At 42.0% G+C, this 22,795-nt stretch overlaps 1 protein-coding gene across 4 annotated transcripts in view; it reads left to right on the top strand.

Moving 5' to 3' along the window:
• The window catches only part of LOC120247637 (myomegalin-like), a 221,631-nt gene that overhangs the window by 52,713 nt on the left and 146,123 nt on the right, over window positions 1-22,795 (top strand). For all 4 annotated transcript variants that reach the window (XM_039255660.1, XM_039255659.1, XM_039255654.1 and 1 more), the window contains exons 2-3: window positions 1,031-1,086; window positions 5,918-6,069. In XM_039255660.1, coding sequence (XP_039111591.1) covers window positions 1,031-1,086; window positions 5,918-6,069 — 208 coding nt within the window. The remainder of the gene's footprint in view (window positions 1-1,030; window positions 1,087-5,917; window positions 6,070-22,795) is intronic.

Below are 22,795 nucleotides of genomic sequence, written 5' to 3' on the forward strand. Positions count from 1 at the left end.
GTTCACTGCTACATTCGTGCTGCTAAAAAGTGCCTAAAAGAATAGTAAGTGCCTGACCAGTATTTGTTTTATACGTTCAACAAATTTTTTGAACAAAACTCAATTTTTGAAAAAAAACTGTTCTGTTTTTAAAAAAATATTTGCTGAACCAATATACCTCTTGCTACTGAACTGTGATTTTAACATTATCAGTAACAGATTCATATACCATTGTGCATGTGCAAGTGGGGGGAGGGGAAGAGAGAGAGGGAGAATGCCAAGCAGGCTCCACACTGTCCGTGCAGAGCCTCATGTGGGGCTCGATCTGTGAGCCAAAATCAGGAGTCAGACACTTAACCGACTGAGCCACCCGAGCGCCTCCCATTAGTAGACTTTTATCTGTTTTCCAGGTTTTCTGAGTCAATTCTACTTCCTAAACCTAACCTGGGTATTTTGTTGTTGTTGTTGTTTGTTTTTGTTTTGTTGTTGTTGTTGTTGTTTGCTTATCTCCATCTCCACTGTCTTTTCTCTTAGTTAAAACCTTCACAACTTCTTGCTTTTCCCATCCACTTTTATTCCCTCCACACAGTCTCACTCGGCAGCCAGAATGATCTATTTAAAATCAAAATCTGGTCACGAACCGTTCATTCCCTCATTTGAAACCCTTTAGTGGCTCCTCACTGCCCTTCACACAAAACCCTGTATCCTAACCCTGTCCCACAAGGTCCTGCATCATCCGGTGGCAACACTGGTTTTCTCTGTTCTTCGACAGGTTAACTTCTTCCCCGACTCCAGGTCTTTGCTGTTCCCTCGTAATGAACTGTGTGCTCAATGGCTATCTTTACGTGTTCTTACTGAGCCTAGGAACCCTTCCTCTGGGGTTTGGCTTTGTATCTCCAACACTTAAGACTGTCCTTAATCCATGGTAGGAGCTTAATAAATACTTGAGGAGAAATAAATGGAAATGGAATGTACATGTCTTGCCACCTCAGGGATTGGGGAACCTGGGTGGGGGGTACCTCATTAATTAACAATATGTTTCTCTCCACAGAGATTACTTTGCAGATGATGAAGGGGAGATGCTGTCCAGAACAAGCCATGTGGCAGGTAAGGAGGCTGTGGCTCTTACCTCGATAAATTCTTGGTTTCCTGCTGATCATAATTCCCTTAAATTACAGACCCTTAAATTCATCATGGCAGGGGCACCTGGGTGGCTCAGTCAGTTAATATCTGAATCTTGACCTTGGCTCAGGTCACGGTCTCACGTTTGTGAGTTCGAGCCCTGTGTCAGGCTCGAATAAATAAAATAAATTCATTATAGCAATATTCTGAGACTTCTCGTGAATTTCCAGATTTGCACATACCACTGTAGCATGTAATTCCCCACCATCCCAGCACAGCAAATCATAATTGAAATTATGATTCTGTAATTGCAAGGTTAAAGTCACTTGTGAAATGATTAAAAAAGATTCTGCCACTAACATGAAATCTTGACTCATATACCATTAAAATGGGTATAATAATAGTGTCAACCTCATAAGTGAGATTAAATGGGAAAAACTCTTATCGTAGATTTATTGAGAAATAAGCACCCAGTAAATGCTGTTATGATTAATGTATTCATAATAACATCATTACTGAACTAACACGAGCCAGGGATTTACCTGAATTATGAAACCAAAATGAAGATAGTTCTCTCTGGGGGAGCGTTTTTCACAAGAACCTTGAATCACTTAAGGGTTCTGCTGACTTTGCTAAGTGATTTGCCTTTTTCATTGCAGCCTTGAAGCAGATGGCTCGCATGCACAGCATGGAAAAAGTTTTTAATTTGAATGTGTTAAGGATTTCAGAGTCAACTTTCAATTAGCATTTGTAATTGTGTATGTTAAATCTCCAGATTCCGAGGGTCTACTATACTCACTTTGAACATCAAGATCTCCCATTTTGCAGGAAAAATTCAAAGGACTAGGGCAAAAATGGAAGGGTAGAGAGGATGCCTCCTACAGGTTGGCTACTTTCATTTATTATTTCTTTTCATTCATGGAAGAGTGCTGCGAGGTTAAATATTATCATCCCCTCTCGTACAGTGGCAATGAAGTTGAGCAAAATTAGGAGATTTGCCTAAATTCCCACAATTGGCAAGTGGTGAGAATTCATATTCAAGCTCCAAAAGCTCTTTCCTTCCATCACATCCCACTAATCTAACTGTAATGTATTGTTTTGTTTCATCAAATTTTCTTCCATTCAATTGCCTATTTAATTTCACGTGGGAGAACTAATTCTTTCCAATTTCTCTTAAGTAAAGCATTTATTTGCGTTTACTTAGAAATATCAGAATGTCAACAAAACAGGTGCCACCTTAATGTTACTATAATTATTATTAATTTGCAATCACAGAATGTTATGTAATTAACAGAACAACAATTATGTTGTACAAGCTGAATCAAAGACAACTGAATATGGAAACAAAATACCACATCTTTCTATAACTAATTTGTGCTGTGTGCCAATAAAACCTGCTTTAAATTTCTGTTCCATTTTAAAACCCAGTACTCTACTAGGCAAGATTACTGGCTATTGAAAATACCAGTAAGGCTAGGGCTACCTACGGGCACCTGGCTGACTCCTACTCTTGATCTTGGGGCTGTGAGTTTGAGCCCCTTGTTGGGTGTAAAGATTACTTTAAAAAAAAATCAGGACAGGGGCGCCTGGGAGGCTAGTTGGTTAAGCATCCGTCTTCGGCTCAGGTCATGATCTCACAGTTCGTGGGTTAGAGCCCTGCATCAGGCTCTGTGCTGACAGCTAGCTCAGAGCCTGGAGCCTGTTTCGGATTCTGTGTCTCCCTCTCTCTCTGACCCTCCCCTGCTTGCGCTATCTGTCTGTCTCTCTCTCTCTCTCTCTCAGAAATAAATAAAACATTAAAAAAATTTTTTTTTAAAATCAGAACACCTGGGTGGTTCAATCAGTTAAGCATCTAACTGTTGATCTCAGCTCAGGTCGTGATCTTGTGGTTCATGGAATCAAGCCCCCCATCAACTCTGCAATGAAGGCTCCGAGATTCTCTCTCTCCCTCTCCCCTGCTCCATTGCATTCACAATGCTCGCTTTCTCCTTAAATATATAAACATTAAAAATAATAAAATAAATTTTAAGTGGAAAAAAAAACAACAGTGATCTGAAGACACATCTGATACTATGTTAACTTTACAAAAATGAAGACACTGTACAGTGTCCATTTTTTAAAAAACTTAATGTTTTTATTTCTGAGAGAGAGAGAGACAGCGTGAGCAGGGAAGGGTCAGAGAGAGAGGGAGACACAGAATCTGAAACAGGCTCCAGGCTCTGAGCTGGCTGTCAGCACAGAGCCCAACATGGGGCTCGAACCCACGAACCATGAGATCATGACCTGAGCCCAAGTAGAACGCTCAACTGACTGAGCCACCCAGGCGCCCCTGTACAATGTCCATTTTAAAGACAAATCATATGGCCCTACCTTTCAACCATTTTTTTCTTTAAAATCAGTGGTGTAAAGGGGAGTTAAATACTTTAGACAAGAAAAAAGACTTGACCCTATTTCTCATCATTATTTTCTTCATCTTTTATCGTCTTGATTTTTCTTCTCGCCATCATCTTCCTGATCCTTTTTGTCTGCCTACTCTTTTTCTTTCTTAGCAGAGAAAAAAATTCTGAGTTGATTGAAGTATCTGGAGGCTTTTTCTTGTGCTTTCTGGCAAGTTTGCAGAAAGAAAAAGAAAGAGAAAGGGAGGCATATTTTCTCCCATCCCATGGTTGCCTTGTCATTCTTAATGGTTTCCTTTGTGAGCAGAAGCTTTTTAGTTTGATGTTGCCCCACTTGTTTATTTTTGCTTTTGTTGCCTTTGATTTTGGTGCCCGTGCATATATGGTCAATTAATTTTGGACAAAGGAGATAAGAATGTACAAGGAAGGAAGGAAAGGGAAAAGATGAAAAGGGAAAGGACAGAAAAAGCATATGATGACATTTTGCCTCCTGGCTCCTTTGACCATATGTGTGTGTGTCTAGTTAAGTCTTCTTCCTCAGAGCCTATTTTGCTCTTACTTGTGCTGACGCTCTCCATGGAGCTCAGTGGATTGCAATGGCTGTCATTCTTTCTGACTTAAAAAAATGTTCATAATAAAGGATCATTGTTTCCTTCTGCCAACCAAGAGAAGGTGTATTTTTCTATGTCTTCTTCCTGAGTCTACAATCCTGAGCCCACCTCAGTCTGATGCCTTCTGTGTACTCTGCTCCGAGGAAGCCCTGATTTCTTACTTATGCAATGGTATTTCACAAAAGCAGACATGGGCTTAGCAGCAGCTTTTCCTTGGGAGATTCTTCCTTTAATTAATGGAATCATTGCATCTTGACCCCCTTCCCTGTTTTTCCTTAACTCTTAGACCTGTGATGATTCCCTTTGCTGCTAAAGTAACATAGTATTATCCGACCACCAGGAAGGTTAAGTGGAGAGAACATAGGGTTGGTTCTGCTACTTTTTAGTATTGTGATCTTGGTCAAGCAAACTTTCTGAACCTTTATTTACTCAGTAGGAATGGATTTAATAATCGCATCAGCCTATTTTACTTGGGGTAGTAACTCTAATAATGAAATGATTTGTGTGAAACTATTTTGTAACCTGTAATGCCTGTGAAAGATGTTGGTGGTAATAATTGTTACTGCTCTTTTTGTTAAACTTTCTTTTTATTATTTTTTAAATGTTTTTTATTTATTTTTGAGAGTCAGAAAGAGGCAGCACGAGCAGGGGAGGGTCAGAGAGATAGGGAGAATCAGACAGAGAGGGAGACAGAGAATCTGAAGCAGGCTCCAGGCTCTGAGCTGTCAACACAGAGCCCAATGCAGGGCTCGAACCCATGAATCGTGAGATCATGACCTGAGCCAAAGTCAGACACTTAACTGACTAAGCCCCCGTTACTACTCTCAAATGATGACCTGAAATATTTTTGTAGAAACACCTCTTATCTAGTAGCTTGATTTTTTTTTTAAAGAGGAGCTATTTCAGTCTTCTTTTGACATGTGCCAGACTACTCACTGTAAAACTTAGTGGCCTAAAACAGGTGTCAGCAAACTAATTGCCAGTCTTTATAAATAAAGTTTTATAGCAACACAGTCACGCACGTTCAGTTACATATTATCTGTGCCTATTTTGAGCTGCAAGAGCAGAGGTGAATAGCTCTGACAGACGTAGTATGATCCATGACCCTAAAATATTTACTCTATCTGGCCCTTTAAAAAAAAAAGTTGCCCACCTGGGGCTTAAAACAACAATGATTTATTATTTCTCACAGCCTTGTGTGTTGACAAACTGGCCATTTCCTCTGCTGGTCTCACTTGGGACTGCTCAAATAGCTGCAATCTTTTGAGAGCCTGGCTGAGGCTGAGACTCCAAAGACAGCTTTACTCTGGCAGTTGGCGATGGGCTGGTCGGCTGGGACAACTCTATTTCCTCTGCACTTGGCCTTTCCTCCTCCGGGAGGGTAAACTGGGCTGCTTCACAGGAAGGTGGTCATGGGGTTCTAAGAAGGCAAGAACAGAAATGCATGGCCTCTTAAGACTTAGTCTCTAGAATTCATACAGTGGCATATTCACCAGATTTTCTCGGTCAGAGCAAGTCACTGAGCCAATCCAGATCCAAGGGCTGGAGAAATAGACTTCACCTGTCCACAGAGTAGCAGACACATCACGTTACAAAGGGGCACAAACATAAACTCGTGTGTTTCAGCAGGGACCATTATTAACATGATCAACCACAGGCTACTTTATGCGAACTGTTTCCATGTGGCCCAGAATTGGTTTGTACTTTGCGGAAACCAAATTCTGTGGGGTTGTGCTGGTTAGAGTGGTCATGATAATAATAATGCCACCATTACATAAAAATATTTTTGTTTCTCTGTTTTACTGGCAGCTTTTCTTAGTGACACTAAAGATCGAGGCCCTCCAGGGCAGTCACAGAGTTGGAGAAGTGGTGAGAAGATCCCCTTTGGACAGATGCCGTCCTTGAGAGCATTTGAAAAACCCCCTCAGGTGCAGACCCAGGCTCTTCGAGACTTCGAGAAGGTAAGTCACATTGGTGGATGATTGTTATCCCAATGAGAAGGAGCCCGAAGGAATAGTGATATGACCCACAAAAATATGACCCTTGGCTTGGTGTGGATTGTGGCCATTCTTATACCAACCAGTATGATGTCTCTTTGAAGAGCATATGTCCCAAGGGCACCTGGGTGGCGATGTCGGTTAAGCATCTAACTTTGGTTCAGGTCATGATCTCACAGTTCGTGAGTACATTGGCCTCTGTGCTGTCAGCTCAGAGCCCACTTTGGATCTTCTGTCTATCTCTCTTTCTGCCCCTCCCCCACTCATGCCCTTTCTCTCTCTCTCTCTCTCTCAAAAATAAACAAACATTAAAAAACTCTTTAAAAATACAAGAGCATATATCCCAATAAGCAAATGCGCTGTTAGCTGTGCCCTGAGCACTCTGGTTCATGGACAATCGCCTGTTCCAATGACTCTGTCTTACCATTTTTACCCCTAGTTTACTTCGCAAGTAAAGTCAGAACGTTTCAGTGGCACCCTGAGGATCTATAGTTGGACCATAGTGTGCTTAGGAGACCTATTCTGATTGGCTGGCATTATATTCTCAGTGGCTGGCTTGAACTACTCTGGATATCTGGATACTGTCTGTAGTGTAGGGTGGCCTCCACAACAACCATTTGCTTCTCAGAAAGAACCTGGCATTGTTGCTTCAAACTTCTGATTCAACTGTTGAAAGCTCTACGTCTTGATAGGTTTATCCTTAGATTTGGAAAAGAGCCAAATTACTGATAATGTAATACAAGTCCCCACTGCCCTGTGCCCTGGATTGATCCCGGGAAGTCTGTACAATAGAACCTGTCTTCTGGGATTTATATGGCCTGGAAAGAGCTCCTAGGATTTCTTACACCCATGTGCTAAAAAAAGAAATAGCTCTTTGGTGCCCCCTGGGGGTTGCCCATGGATCAGGCCACACATGAGCACTGTATAAATATGCCCTTAGATTTGTGGGTGGGTTTCTTTCATTTCTTGGATTGATAACTTCTGACATAAAGTAATAAACTTCTATTTTCAAAAAAGGGTGAACAAAAGGGTTGACATGGGTTTACCCTGTCTTACCTCAATTTGTGAACAGAAATGTTTCGCGAGGATCTAATGTACATCATACCAGATGTTCCTATGGACAAAGAATATGCTTAATATAAAACATGCCTGAGAATGAAACAGCCTACTGTTAGTGTTGAGGTTGTTTTTGTTTGTTTTGTTTTGATTTGGTTTTGTTTTTTTTCTCAGAGTTGACATGGATACTGTTGTGGGTTTCTTTGTGGGGTTTTGTGTGTGTGTGTGTGTGTTTTGTTTTTTAAAGATACAGAGAGATTGCAGGAATATTAAGTAGTTCTGAAGACTAAATCTCTGAACAGCTGTGTGGTGCTGGTGTGGGAGAGGAGGTGCTAACAACCCCTCCTCTTTTTTCACCTTTTGCATCTGCTGCAACGCAGAACGGGTGAGCAGAGCATTAGTGCTCCCCAAAGCTGTGTGGGATGCTCTCTGAAAGAATATGTGGGCCTGTCCCTTTTGGTTGAGAGGTGATTTGGAATACAGAAGTAAGGGAGTCACCGCTGACGGAATGGGCGGCCATCTGCAGTGGGCACAGGGAAACGAACAGGCTGAGCTGGGCACCGAGCTGAGGTCGGCCGACTCCTCAGCTGTGGCCTCCCAAGTCCCACCTCTGCCCAGCCTGGTCTAAGATGGCAGATCAGTCCTTACTTCTCAGTGCCGGGAACCACTCACAGAAACCAAGAGGATGCACAGAAAAGGCCAATAAGGGTTATTTCAAATCTGACCTGCTGTGTGTCAAGGAATAAATAAATGATGAGGCTACAACACACTTTTTTTGTCAGAAAGGTCGTTGCCCAGGCTCATAGGAATTTTGACATTTTTTGTGCCATAGAGTGTATGTGCCATGGTCATAAATCCTGACAGAGAATGGGGTCAGCGTGATTTTTACATACAGACTCCTTCCTGTGTGCTTTCTCACGGGTGACCACCCCTGTCCCACCCCCAGCATGTCTGGGAGGAGCGAGACCAGAGCAACGCGGGGATAGTCCTAGCTAGCATATGTCAGTCCCTCTCCATGTGTCAGGGGCTGTTCTAAGTGTGTGCAGTATTATCTCATTTCATGCTCACCACAACCCTGTCAAGAGGCAGAATTACTACCCCAATTTCCAAGAGAGAAATAAAGGCATAAAGAGTAACAAAGCAACTTACCCAGTGTTTCCTAATGTGGGTCTAAAAAACTCATCATTTTTGTGACCTAAAATAGTGAGTACTTTCTAGGTTGGGAGCTCACCTGGTTAAAGTATGGTGGACTGAACTGTTAGCTCCTCCAACTTAGATGAGCAGAGTGTGGTTTGGTCTTCTCTAAGGAAAGTGTAAATCTCCTTTATTTCCCAATATTCCCCATCAACATGCTTTTTGTTCCATTAATTCTGAACTATTTGCAATTCAAAGCCATTTCACACTTTTTTTTAATGTTTGTTTTTAATTGAGAGAGATACAGAGTGAGAACACGAGTATACACAAGCAGGGGAAGGGCAGAGAGAGAGGAGATAAAGAATCTGAAGCAGGCTCTGAGCCATCAACATGGAGCCCGATGCAGGCTTGAACTCATGAACCAAGAGACCTGAGCCAAAGTTGGACACTCAACAGACTGAGCCACCCAGATGCCCCTATGCTGTTTTATTATGAGTTTTTGTTCAGGTGATTTCCTCTGCCTAGAATACCCATTCTCTCCTATTCTTTACCTAGTTCAAGCCTACTCACCTTCACGTTTTAGCTCAAGTACCATTTTCTCTTGTTTTCAGATGCCTTCCCTGATTCTCCAGGCTCAAAACATTACCCAGACTCTAAGCTCCTCAAGAAAACACCCCTTGTTTGTGCTTTTCTAGTTTTGAGAACATAGTGTAATGCCAATGTGTAGTAAGTGCTCATCAACTAAACTAATCTTCTTGGATTTGGATTTTCCTGCCCTGTTTTCCTCCAGCCAGTTCTGTTGAATTTGCATTTCCCCCAGCCTCCCCTCACTGGATGTACTCGTAGTAAGTTGAGTGGTTCTGAGGAGGGTATTGGTGTGTTAATTGATTGGTTAGGATAGAAAACTGAGAAGTCAAGAAAAGTACGTTTGTTTGTAATGATGAGTTTTAAAGGAGACAGTTTTTCACCTAAACTGGAGTGATAAAATTATAAATGTCAGAGACCTTATGCAATATTTGACAAGGCTTATTAAGATCGTAATAGTAGCTAATAATAATAAATAACATTTATTCAATGTTTATTATATACCAGGCACTTTTTTTAGATACTTAACATATTTTACTTCAGCCATTTTTCAGTTTATTTTCCTATTAGACCTGTGAGGAGACTAAGGCTTAAATAACTTGTATAAAACTGAACAGGTCTACAGTGGTGGAGCCAGAATAGCTCCAGGATTCTCGGGGTTTTTGGGAAATGAAAGGACCATTCAGGGAAGGAGAGGTTGCGTTGGTGGGTTGTGTACAGTTTGGTTTTATAGATAGACTCAAAATGGCAGATCCAACATGAAACCCAAGGAGGGGTGGGGGTCTGTGGCTGCGAGCTCTAGGGGGGGCCTCCACTCCCTTCCCCTGTTTACGCATTTTCTATGAATGTGGTGTTTAACACAAAAATACTGGCAAAACCCAGTGTTTGCCTAATCACAGTGTGAGGCCAGCCTTCTCTGGCACTCCCTAGGCAACCGCGGTGATTCAGCCTTTTGAGGTCCCACCCGTCCTGGCAAATTTTTCCACTTGGATCTTGATGTCTGTGGGGAGGGAAGAAAAGAAGAGCCCTAAATGGGGTTTTCTATCTTTATGGAGATGCGAGCTATCACAGTCTGGGTTTCCCGTTCTAGGTTAGGTGAATCTGGGACACCGGTGCCTTAGACTCAGCTGTTCCCAGCGCCTTCTCAGTGTTTCTCTGTCATCACAGCCTTGGAGAATGAATGTTACCGGTGAAGTGCATTCTCATTTAAACACATACCCCCCCCCCACACACACACACACGACATCTATGCTCCCCAAACCACAGTGCCCCAGGCATCCTGGTTTTGTTTTCACTGGCCTCTTGAGATCTTTAGAAAGCTATTAGCTGAGCAAGGAAAGACAGGGGGCAGTCCTAAACTTTGAGCAATCGTAAGCATAGAAGGTTTTCTTTTTCTTTTCTTTTTAAAAGATTTTACCTTTAAGTAATCTCTACACCCAATATGGGGCTCAAACTAGATCAAGATTCACACACTCCACTGACTGAGCCAGCCAGGTGCCCTGAATTTTTTTCTATTTAAACTTCACTTTTCAGAGGGAATCTGTAGTTGTTCTGCAGAACTTTAGAAATGTTTTCATTCCTAAGCAACATTGCCAAAGATTGTGTATCAGATCAGTCTTTTTTTTCCCTTCCCTTAAGAACTCTGAGTAAAAGAACTCTGAGTGCTGCTGAGAGTTATCATTCTCAGAGAGCTGTGCAATCTCATTAGGGGCATAAGGTATTTAAATGACGCAGGATTTAGTTGAAATAGCATCTAAAGCAGCAGTGGGAGAAATGCCACAAGATCAGAGGAATTGCCAAACCAAAGTATGTCTTTAAATGTTTGGACAAAACATTTTTAATGATTTGGATTCATATATGTGTGTGAACTTCACAAACTTATAAGTCTTACCTCACATGTGATGATATAATTAATAAAGTAACCTTAAAAAGAATGAAATTGGGGCTCCTGGGTGGCTCAGTCCAACTTCGTTAAGCATCCGACTTGGGCTCAGGTCATGATCTTGTAGTTCATGAGTTCGAGCCCCACTTCCGGCTCTGTGCTGACAGCTTGGAGCCTGGAGCTTGCTTTGGATTCTGTGTCTCCCTCTCTCTTCCCCTCCCTTGTTCATGCTCTGTCTCTATCTCTCTCTCAAAAATAAATGAACATTAAAAAATTTTAAAAATGAAATTACAAAAATTGGAAAACCCTGAAACTCTGACAGGTAAAATTACCAAGATGGAAAAGGACAATCATTTCCGTGGAGAAAGTGGCAATGAGAAACATTCTTTTTTTGATTATTATTATCTCCTTTCTGTTTCCTCATTAGAACTTCTTTTCTTCTCTTCACTGTATGAAGAAAAGCTCTGTATTTCTTCCTGTGGACCCCGAGGAATTTCCAGTCCAGTAATACATTTTTAAACAGTAATAAAAATCACGATACATGTAATATTTATTGAGTGCTTTATCCAGGGCTCTATGGATGCACTTACTTAACTTGCATTATCTTTCTCAGTTCTTATAACAGCCTTTTGAGGTTAGTACAACCGTTATGTTCATTTGTTCTGAGAGGGACGCTGAAGCTAAACAAGACTGGTGATTGCTGGGAAGCCCTAGAGCTGGGAGTTGAACACAAGTGTACCACTTTCAGAGCCCGAGCTCTTAGCCACAATTTTATTATGCCTCTCTGCAGACAGCTGACCTCCTTATTCATTTTGTTTACTTGTTCATTCATTCTTGCCCTCAGTATATGGGTGCAGTCAGTGTGCCGGGCCCGTTCTAGCTGTCAGATGCTCAGTGTTCAGATGTAAATGTGCGTGAAAGGATGACAGTTTACTTCATGACACATGGGCCAAGTACATAGCAGGGGTGCAAAAGTACAAAGCCCCCAGCGCAGCGACGATGATAAAACCCACGCCCCTGGTGAAATGACCCCCTGCCCCACCTGCCTACAGCCTGGGACTCTCTGTGATGTATATCACTATTTAATGCTGCTGCAGCAGGCACTGAAGCCATGGGCAGCCGCCCCACCCCCCACCAAGGACTTCTACATAGAAGGAAATAGAGATGCTTCCTGCATGAAAAGACATGTGTTTAAGTATGAATGTTTACTTCAGTTTTCTTTATATTAATAAAATATTAAAATAATCTGGGGCATCTGGGTGGCTCAGTCAGTTAAGTGCTGGATTCTTGATTTCGGCTCAGGTCATGATCTCATGGTGGTGAGATGGAGCCCTAGACGCCTCTATGCTGGGTGTGGAGGCTGCTTACGATTCTCTCTCTCCCTCCCTCTGCCTCACTCTTAAAAAAAAAGGGGGGGGGAAGGAAAGGAAGGAAGGAAAGAAGGAAGGAGAATGGATCTAATCCATTAAGGCGAGGGTTGATTATTTCAAATGCGGTATATGCACACAACAGAACCTCATAGAGCAGTGTATTGAATCAGAAGAGGGCCCATAGTAACAAATTTGGAATTAAACAACAAAACAACAGCAACAATTTGACTGAATATTACATAAAATAAAATCTCATTTTGAGGGAGGAGAAAAATAGAAATGTTTGGAAGGATATACACCAAAATATTGATAATGATTATGTCTGGATGATGGTTTAGCCATGAGTTTTGGCTTCTTTATAACTTTTTGTATTACCTGAATGTTTATTTTTGAGAGAAAGAGTGTGAGCTGGGGAGGAGCAGAGAAAGAGAGAGACACAGAATCCGAAGCAGGCTCCAGGCTCTGAGCTGTTGGCACAGAGCCTGACACGGGGCTCGAACTCATGGACTATGAGATCATGACCTGAGCTGAAGTCGGATGTTTAACCAATTGAGCCACCCAGGTGCCCCTATCTGAATTTTTAATCATGTTTTCATTCTCTCTAAGCATTCAACAAAAATTTCTAGAGTTCTTATTATGTGCAACACAATGTCATAACACTGCAGATACAATAACCAATAGGTATCTGTTGGTTATTGTAGATAACCTGGTAAGCCTGGTTCCTCCCTCATTGTCTTTCCAGATTAGCTAATTACAACTATATAGTCACTGTTACCCTAGAAGTAAAAGACACTCCACAATATGGCTGGGGATCCTAACTCACTTGGAATGAGTGGGAGGACTCAGAGCACGTTTCCTAAAGGAAACTGCATCTAACCAGGCAACTGAAGAGGAGGAATAAGAATTAGCCACCAATAGGGGCTGGGGATGGGAGAAAGAAAATGTTCTAGATTCAGCTGAGAAAGATGAAGTTAATATACCTTAGGGCATGGGTGCAAGGAATGTGGAGAAGTGTCAAAACTGGAGGGAGAGGGAGAGAGACAGAGAGACAGACAGAGAGAGAGAGAGAAACCAGCATGCAGGGCTTTGCAAAAGCATTCTGTAAAACCTTTTAAATGTTAACAGAGCTCAGTGGGGAACCGCCGCTAGTTTGCAAAGAAGCTGGTGACACGATCAGATTTTCCTTACAGGAAATTCCCTTTGGCTTCTGCATAGACTCTGGGCTGGAAGGATGAAGTCTAAGGCAGAGAGGGCAGTTAGGAGGCTGGTGCAGTATCCCAGGCAGCGGCTGGTGGTGCTGACAGTGTAGGAGTGGGAGAGAGATTTCAGAAGCAGAAATGACAGGGCTAAGCTGTTGATTGGACGCAGAGCCAGTGAGGGAGAAGCCTGAGGAGGAGCTCCCAGCAGCCCATCCCTCCATTCCCACCGTAGCTGGGTTGTCACCCTCATACGCTTCCAAGTACCTTATACTTTTCCCTTTAATAACGGGAGTTCTTTGTTCAAGCCAGGTCTGTCTTTTTTTTAGAACCTAAGCTCCATGATAGTAGGGACAGGGTTTGTCTCATTCAGTATTAGACGTGGTGATGAGTGTGGTACCTGGTTCAGAGCAGACATGCCTCTTTCTTGTTTTGCTGTGTTTTGGTTGAATGATCCCAGGCTTTTCTGCTTGGGCAACTTCTGAGTGATGCCATCCATGGGTACTACTCTTAGGATTATTAAAACAGCAGCAACAAAAACCGGTAACATGATTTTTATCTTTGGAAGAAAAATGAGATCTCTCCTGTTCTTGAAAAGATCTAACTCTAACTTGCAAGACAGGTAATTCCAAGAATAAGAGTATGTACCCAATATGTAGTGCAAGCAGTCAGGAGGGGCCCTCACCCGGGCCTTAGGGTCAGATAGGCTGCCTTTACTAGGTAGTATCTAAGTCAGGTCCTAAGGGAAGTTGGAGATAGTTAAGTCAGCAATGAGAGAAAGGTGAAGGGCAATGACATTCCAGGCTGCTGCTGGCACCCATGAGAAGTCCTGGAGGCAGCAGAGAGCCCAGTGGGTTCAGAAACAGGCGGCTCTTTGTCATGGCTGAAGCACTAGAGTGTTGATTGAGGTTCAAGTTGGCTGTGTCACTCCCCCACCCACTCTTACTCATGGTCAAAGCCTTATTGTTACAGCCACGATCATTCATGGTCTCACTATGGACTCCTAGCTCATATGCCTAGGAAAGTCTTTTTTTTTTTTTTTTTTTAATTATTGTCAAGTTGGTTTCCATATAACACCCAATGCTCATACCCACAAGTGCCCTCCTCCATGTCCATCACCCTAGGAAAGTCTTAATTGTGCCTTTGAAATCACCTTCTTTCCTGGAGGAGGATGGAGAAAAGATTATTGAACATCTAGAAAAATAATTGAGGCCATAAATTGATATGTTGAAGCCCTGAATACTAGAAGCTCAGCAGATAATCTGTTTGGGTTGAACCAGCTGTGAACAAAACCACCAAGTTCTCCTGGTGTTGGTCGAGCCAAATGGAATGGAGAAGCTAGTTTGGAGCATATTGGTCCTTGGGATCTCGGAGTATCAGTGCAGTTCGACTGTCCTTTCTGCCATGGAGCTCATTTAACTGTCTGACAGCACTATTTCTGGCTGGCCCGTTTATTTTTGGTATCCAGGGAAGTTGTTATTTGTTTTGTTTAGGTTTTATATAGTTCCCAGTGCTCTAATGTGATGATGACGATGACATCTTGTTATTCCAGGATCGGGGGCGGTGTGGGTGTGTATCTATGGTGGGGGAGGCAGCAGGAACATCGTCTGGATCCCTATCCTTTATCCACATATGATGCTGCCAGAGATAGGGTTTAGTCAACCTGATGGAGTAACTCTGTTGTTAGTTCCCTTGTCATCAAGCCAGTTATATCAAGAAAAGGCTGTGTGGAGAATGGGTGACCATATGCTTCTGAGTTTTAGGGGAGAAAATGGAATGATATTATTAATATTTTAGCATTTAAAAGACTCTCAAACTTCAGGAATTCTGTTGAAATTTTAGAAGCAGTTTCAGAAGAAAGATTCAGTTATTGTGGAACCCAAAAGGGAAAAAGAAGCCAGGTCTTTGCAGCATTTGCAGTCTCCTCTCAGGGGCAGGTATCAACTGTTAACTTCTGGAAGACTGGGCGGAATCCCAGTGTGGAAGTGAAAGTGAAAGCCCATGAGGGGTGGGGGGAAAGTTGATTGACTTTGATTGACATTTTCCTTGCTGAAATGTGTGTGAAAGTTATTCATGTACTTCAGGATAGCCTAATGAGTGTGTTTTTCCAGCGTCAAAATACAGAGTGGACTGTATGTTTCCTTTCTGTTTTATGTAAGGATTGTTAACAAAACTTTAACTTGATAAAGCATAGTAACTCATGAGTTTTTGATAGTGAGGGCCACTTAGAGGGTACTTCCTCCAGCCTTCATGTTAGGGCCCCGTAATTTAAGTAGGATTAACATACAGATCATTTAGAAATGATTAGGTTTTTTTAAATATTTCTTTTTTGCAAGAGACAGGGTACAAGTGGAGGAGGGGCAGAGAGAGGGAAATACAGAATATGAAGCAGGCTCCGGGCTACGAGCCATCAGCACAGAGCCTGATGCAGGGCTCAAACTCATGAACCACAAGATCACGATCTGAGCCAAAGTCGGGCGTTCAACGGACTGAGCCACCCAGGTGCCCCTAGAAATGATCAGTTGTAAACCATTTGCTTTTTACTGAATTGAATTGAATTGAATTGGACTTTAACTCTTTGTCATTGAAAATCCTTTGTAAAAGGCAAAGGACCAAGCAAGTTACCTCTCCCAGCTTGGATCTCTTTCTTCTTGTTGTTTAAGTAACAGCTTTATTGAAATTTAATTTGCACACGGTGAAATTCACCCTTTTAATGTGTACAATTCCATGGTTTCAGTATATTTGCTAAGTTGTACAACAATTACCATTACCTAGTTACGCCACATTTTCATCTCCCCCCCCAAAAAATCTCACACCTATTCCCAGTCACTCTCCATTCCCTCTCTCTGCAGCCCCTGGAAGCCATTCATCCACTTTCTCTCTCTCTTTGCCTTTCCGGAATATTTCATATAAAGAATCATACAATATGTGACTTTTTGTTCAGTGTCTTTCACATAAATACATTTCGAAAGTTCATCCATGTTGTACGAAGTATCAGTATTTCATTCCTTTTTATGACTGAAAAATATTCTGTTGTATGGATATACTACACTTAGTATCCTTTCATCAGTTGATGGAGATTTGAATGTTTCTATTTGTTAACTCTTATTTATTTATTTTATTTTTTTTTAATGTTTTATTTATTTCTAGGAGAGAGAGACAGCGTGAGCAGGGGAGGGTCAGAGAGAGAGGGAGTCACAGACTGAAACAGGCTCCAGGCTCCGAGCTGGCAGTCAGCACAGGGCCCGACGCGGGGCTCGAACCCACGAACCGCGAGATCATGACCTAAGCGAAAGTCGGACACTTAACCGACTAAGCCACCCAGGCGCCCCATTGTTAACTCTTATTTATGATGCTTCTATGAACGTTTGTATACAAGACTTTGTGTCCACACATTTTCTTGGGCATGTAACTAGGAGTGGAATTGCTGGGTCATATGGTAATGCTATGTTTAACCTCTTGAGTCCTGATGATTTGGTTTATTCCTCTTGAAAATGGGGAAAACTATGTTTTATGTAAGTTTAGGTGGTCAAATCCTCCTGGGTCACAAGGAAGATTATTTACAGTGAGGGGTAGTTTTTTCTTTCTTTTTTATTCTCAAGTTGGTTAACATAAAATGTAATCTTGGCTTCTGGAGTAGAACCCAGTGATTCATCATTTACATGTAACACCCAGTGCTCATCCCAACAAGTGCCCTCCTTAATGCCCATCACGCATGGAAATTCCCCCACCCCCATCAACTCTCAGTTTGTTCTCTGTATTTAAGAGTATCTTACGGTTTGCCTCCCTCTCTGTTTTTATCTTATTTTTCCTTCCCTTCCCCTATATTCATCTGTTAAGTTTCTTAAATTCCACAAATGATGGTATCATATCTGTCTTGCTCTGACTGACTTATTTCTCTTAGCATAATACCCTCTAGTTCTATCCACATTATTGGCAAATTGCATAATTTCATCCTTTTTCATCACTGAGTAGTATTTCATTGTGTGTGAGTGTGTGTGTGTGTATCAAATCTTCTTAATCCATTCATCAGTTGATGGACATTTGGATTCTTTCCATAACTTCGCCATTGTTGATATTACTGCTATAAACATTGGGGTGCATGTGCCCCTTCAAATCTGCATTTTTTTTATCCCTTGGCTAAATCCCTAGTAGTACAATTGCTGGGTTATAGGGTAGTTCTATTTTTAATTTTTTGAGGAATCTCCACACTGTTTTCCAGAGTGACTACACCAGTTTGCGTTCCCACCAGCAGTGCAGTAGGGTTCCTCTTTTTCCACATCCTCACTAACACCTGTTGTTTCCTAAGTTATTAATTTTAGCCACTCTGACTGGTGTACAGTGAGGGGTACCTTTTTAAGAGATGCAGGGACATGAGGTAGAATTGGAAGTACTTTATCAGACACAAGGGAATCCCAAGTTCACAGGAGTCATCTAGTGTCAGGATTAAGGCCCTGATGAGTATGAATGTGGGTCAGACCGTTGGAATCAGTAGTCTGTGCTTTTCCACCTTCTAGATGAGCAAGTCAGCTAACTTCTTGATGTCTCACTATCCTGGATAGTAAAGGAGATAATAGAGTCTAATCTGCTTACTTCACCAGACAAAATGAAATAATATACATGAAAGTCCTTTGTACATTGTCGTTGTGAAGACAGCATAATTGTATCCAGTTAATTTTGTAATACAAGCCCAGGGAGTTAAACTTTTGTATTTCTTCAGAAAGTTATAGCTTTCTCCCTAATGCTGCCTTTGGTCATATTGTTTCTATGAGAAAACATGCTTCGCACACAGATTCTCAGGATAGGTGAGGATTCTCTAGAGCTCACTAGAGCTGATGTGTGAAGACTTCACAAAATCCCCGACAAGTGGTCTTTTAGTTTCAGTCCAGTCCCTTTTGTGACAGAAAATATGCTGTCCTCATAATGTAAGTGCTCAGTAAATATTTGATGGACAAAGGTATGGATGGAGTATGGCAATAAGTTCATTACATCCAACTTTACCAGAGAATTTATCCTCCTAATTCATAGCACCTCCTTGTAATTCCTAGTTTCATTCCCTTTGAAATCGTTTTTAAAAATTATGACCTATTTTACACAAACAGGAACACACAAAGAATAAAATATTTGTCCATGTACCCAATATCTAAAATGTAACAAATATTATTTTGACTCTGTTTGCCTCAGATTAAAAAGAGAAAGTTAGGGGCGCCCAAGTGGCCCAGTTGGAAAAGCATCCAAATCTTGATTATGGATTGGATCATGATCTCATGGGTTCGCAAGTTCACGCCCCACATCGGACTCTGTGCTAATGGCACAGAGCCTGCTTGGGATCCTCTCTTTCTCTCTGTTTCTGCCCCCACCCCAACTCACGTGCGTGCGTGAACACTCTCTCAAAAAATAATAAGCTTAAAAACAAAAAAAGTCAGGGGCGCCTGGGTGGCTTAGTCGGTTGAGCGTCCAACTTTCGCTTAGGTCATGATCTCGCGGTTCGTGGGTTCGAGCCCCGCGTCGGGCTCTGTGCTGACTGCCAGCCCAGAGCCTGGAGCCTGTTTCAGTCTGTGACTCCCTCTCTCTCTGACCCTCCCCTGCTCACGCTGTCTTTCTCTCTCCTAGAAATAAATAAAAAACATTAAAAAAAAATTTATAAAAAAAAACAAAAAAAGTCAGTGGTAAAGATACAATTGCAACCCTCTTAGCAGCCTACCCAGGTCCCAGTCTCCTTTCCTACATTGCATTACTATCAAGTATCTTTCCCAAAATTACACAATTAGAAAATAGAGCTGGGATTTGAACCTAGTTTTCTTTGGTTACAAAGCTATTGCTGTTTCCTTAATGCCATGCTATCCCACCTGGATAAATATGCATAATAGTGATAATATTTGTTGCCTATTTATTAATGGATAAAATGTCAAGGATTACTTAACACACTACTCTTCTGCTCCTCTGTTTACCATATTAAGTTGCTTGAGAATAATTTTATTTTCATAAAATGTAGGTATGAATTGTCAAAGATATCAAATTAATAGAGTTTAAGTTGCAGAAGTTATATTTGAAAAGAATGTCAATTAAGATGATTAATCATTTTCAGTGGAGTGGAACTTTATTTTTAGAGGAGAGATTGGCGAGAGATTAATATGTTTTCAACCATTTCCATTAGGAGAGCAGTCTGGGGGGTCTGAAGATGATTAAGCATATGTGAAGCTGAGTTTTTTTCCAAGGCCGACTTGACAGTTGGTTATGTTAATGGGGCATGACACACAACAGCTGGGTTGTAATCCTCCTCCTATACTTGGCATTGATTGAATCCTTATTAAAGTCTTATTTTCAGTCTCAACTAATACATTAAGAAGCAGCGGGAAGAAGAAATTAAAGAAAGAAGAGGGGAGAGCCATTAATGTGTGGGAAAAAATATTTTGAGAGAATAGTGCAGATTTTCGATGTTCAATGTAAAAGAAGGAAGAACGCAGACAAGCTCTGCCCCTTGCTCAGGAATCCGCAGTGTTATTTCCCCAGCAATGCAGAGTTTATAGACACGTAGATATGAGACCTGCCCACAAAAGGCCTGATCTAGCAGGTTTAGTGTGCGGCCCAGGAATGTGCATTCTGTTGGTCTGTTAAAGCTACAGAACATGAACAAGTAAACAAAACACAAACAACAACAAAACAGTCTTGCTAGTACACACCTGCAGACCCTCTTCCCTTGCTCTTTTCTTCGCCCCTTGTGAAGATGGAAAGCCTGGATCTGACTGCCTGGAGGACCACACTCAGGCTCCCCACCCTCCCTTTTAGGATCTTCCCACAACGGCTCTGTGCTTCCCACCCTCTCCCTCCCATCATAGGACGGTATGCTCAGTCCATGAGGCCCTCAGCACTTGTGCTACCTTCTACCTGTCTGGCTTGGCTTATGTTCTCTCCCCCCCGCCCCAAGCCTCACCAAACCCGATTCACCTTTTCAGAGGAGCTGAAATGCCAGTTCTCTGTGGAACCTTCTCTGACAGCTGCTCTTTCCTATTTTCTACAGTTTTTACTATTTGTACAGTCCATGTTGTCCTTTGATAGTAATTTGTCATATATTATTCCCTGTTTGTTTAAAAAAATTTTTTTAATGTTTTTTTATTTTTGAGAGAGACAGACAGAGCATGAGCAGGGGAGGGACAGAGAGAGGGGGAGACACAATCCAAAGCAGGCTCCAGGCTCTGAGCTGTCAGCACACAGCCCGACGTGGGCCTCGAACTCATGCACTGTGAGATCATGACCTGAGCCACAGTCGAACGTTTAACCCAGGGGCACCTGGGTGGCTCAGTGGGTTAAGCTCAGCCACTGACCTTGGCTTAGGTCATGATCTCATGGTTCATGAGTTCGAGTCTCATATCGGGTGAACTTGAACCCCACATTGGGTAAGCCCCCATTCTCTCTCTCTTTCTCTCTCTGCCTCTCAATTAATTGTGCTCTCTGTCTAAAAAATTAAAAATAAATAAATAAATAAATAAATAGGGTGGTCACTTCCTTGAGGAAGTGCTATTTGATCAAAGACCTGAAGAAGGTGAGGAAGATAGTCAGCAGGTCTCTAGAGACAGAGAAAGAACACACCATATAGAAGGAGCAACAAGCCCCAAGGCCCTGAGGAGGGAAGGTGCTTGCTGTTTTTGAGAAACAGCAAAGAGAGTGTGGCTGGAGCAAAGCATGTATGGAGAGAGTAGTAGGATGAAATAGGACTGGGCAAGGAGCCAGGCTCTGGGTTCCGCAGTGCCTTGGGCCTCATGGCCTAACGAAGGCTAGCATTTCACTCTAAACTTGTTGGAAAACCAGTGGGGTTTCCAGCAGAGGAGCAATCTGATGTATTTTCAAGGGTCACTGTGGCTACTGTGTTAAGAATAGAATAGGAGAGCAAGGGTGGGGACAGAGAGACCAGTTCTGGGGGCTATTTAAATAATTTAGGGGAGAGATCAGTAACAGTATTTTGGGCCAGAGTGGTAGAGGTACCAGTGAAGCGGTACTTTATATACAGATACAAAGTAGAAATAATGAGATCTACAGACAGAAGAGATGAGAAAGAAGAGACAAGAATGATTCAAAAGATTTTGGCCCAAACAACTGCAGGTAGTGAGTTGTTACAAACTGAAATGGGGTCCACTGGAGAGGGAATGTGTGTGCTAGGAAAGATCAGGAGTTCAGGTTCAGATGCCACAAGTACGACAGATCTCTATTCGAGTGGACATTTCTACTAGGATGTTAGATGCAGATTGGAGTTCAGGAAAAAAGTCTGGGTGGGCATATAAGCTTTTTCTACAGTAACCATTCTAGTAAGTGTTTCTTTGGAGCTATTAAAACAAACCTTTCTATATTATTGGAAAATGGGGGAGAATAATATCAGCAGACTAGCACCTATCTAACAAATCATATCAGCAAAAAATAAAATACATATGGAATACTTATCTGTTCATCAATTCAACAAATATTTAGAGAGTGCTTCCTAAATACTAAGCAGTGACAGAGTAAATATGCCTTTTCAGCCCTGAAACACCCTCGTGTGGTCTGGGTGATTGTCAGTGGGCTGTGACTGCACAGTGGGCTGAGTGTTCCTGGGCAGCTCTTCTTGGCTGTCAGAGGAGCTGAAGGAATAAAGATGAGGGAATCGTTCACCCTTCCCTTGGGTGGCTCACAGACTAGGTGGAGAGACATAAACACACGAAAAGTTCAAGAGCCCTAAAAGGTGTCAATAACCCTTGAAGACCACAGATAAGCAATGTCATGAGGCACCATGTGAACACTTGCAAATGTTGATACATGCCTTAGGAGTTCAAAGAGGGAGACATCTTTCCAGGCGAAGGTAGCAGGGAAGGCTTTTGTTTGGGTAGGATCAGAATTAGGACCTGAAAAAAGAGTCAGGGTTTCTCGAGGAGGAGTGATGGCGTTTTCTTTTATTCTAAGAGTGATGAGATGCCTGTGAAGGGCTTCAAGTAAGGGAGATGTCAGGATTTGAGTTTTGAAAACATTACTTTGACTAAAATGTGGAGAACAGATGGCTATAGCGATGTCTGACCGACATGGCAGACTTTTGCAAAAGTCTATGCTGTGAGGTCTGCCGTGAGAATGGAGCATTCAGGCTGAGTCAAGAGCTGGATATGTAGGGGTAGGTGTTGGGGGAGAGGACTCAGGGAAGGTTTGGGGGTTGTTGGGGAAACCACAGCCATAACCCTAGAAGTGGATAATATCTCTGAGGGAGAACGTATGAAGAGAACACAATCAGAAGGCGGAAGAACTAACCATTGTTTAAGCACTTACTTTAAGGAGCTGAAAAAAAAAAAAAAAACAACCACAAAAAGGGCCAGAGAGATAGAAAAGCAAGATATCACTGGGCATAAGAGGAAACAGGCATTAATGTAGAGAAAGAAATAGCCAGGTTGAGTAAGAATACCCTGCATTCATATGGAAGTTTACTTTCCATAAAACCTTTTTTTTTTTTT

This window comes from Hyaena hyaena, unplaced genomic scaffold (assembly GCF_003009895.1).
Source record: "Hyaena hyaena isolate Hyena2069 unplaced genomic scaffold, ASM300989v1 scaffold_539, whole genome shotgun sequence".
Classification (NCBI taxonomy): Eukaryota; Metazoa; Chordata; class Mammalia; order Carnivora; family Hyaenidae; genus Hyaena; species Hyaena hyaena.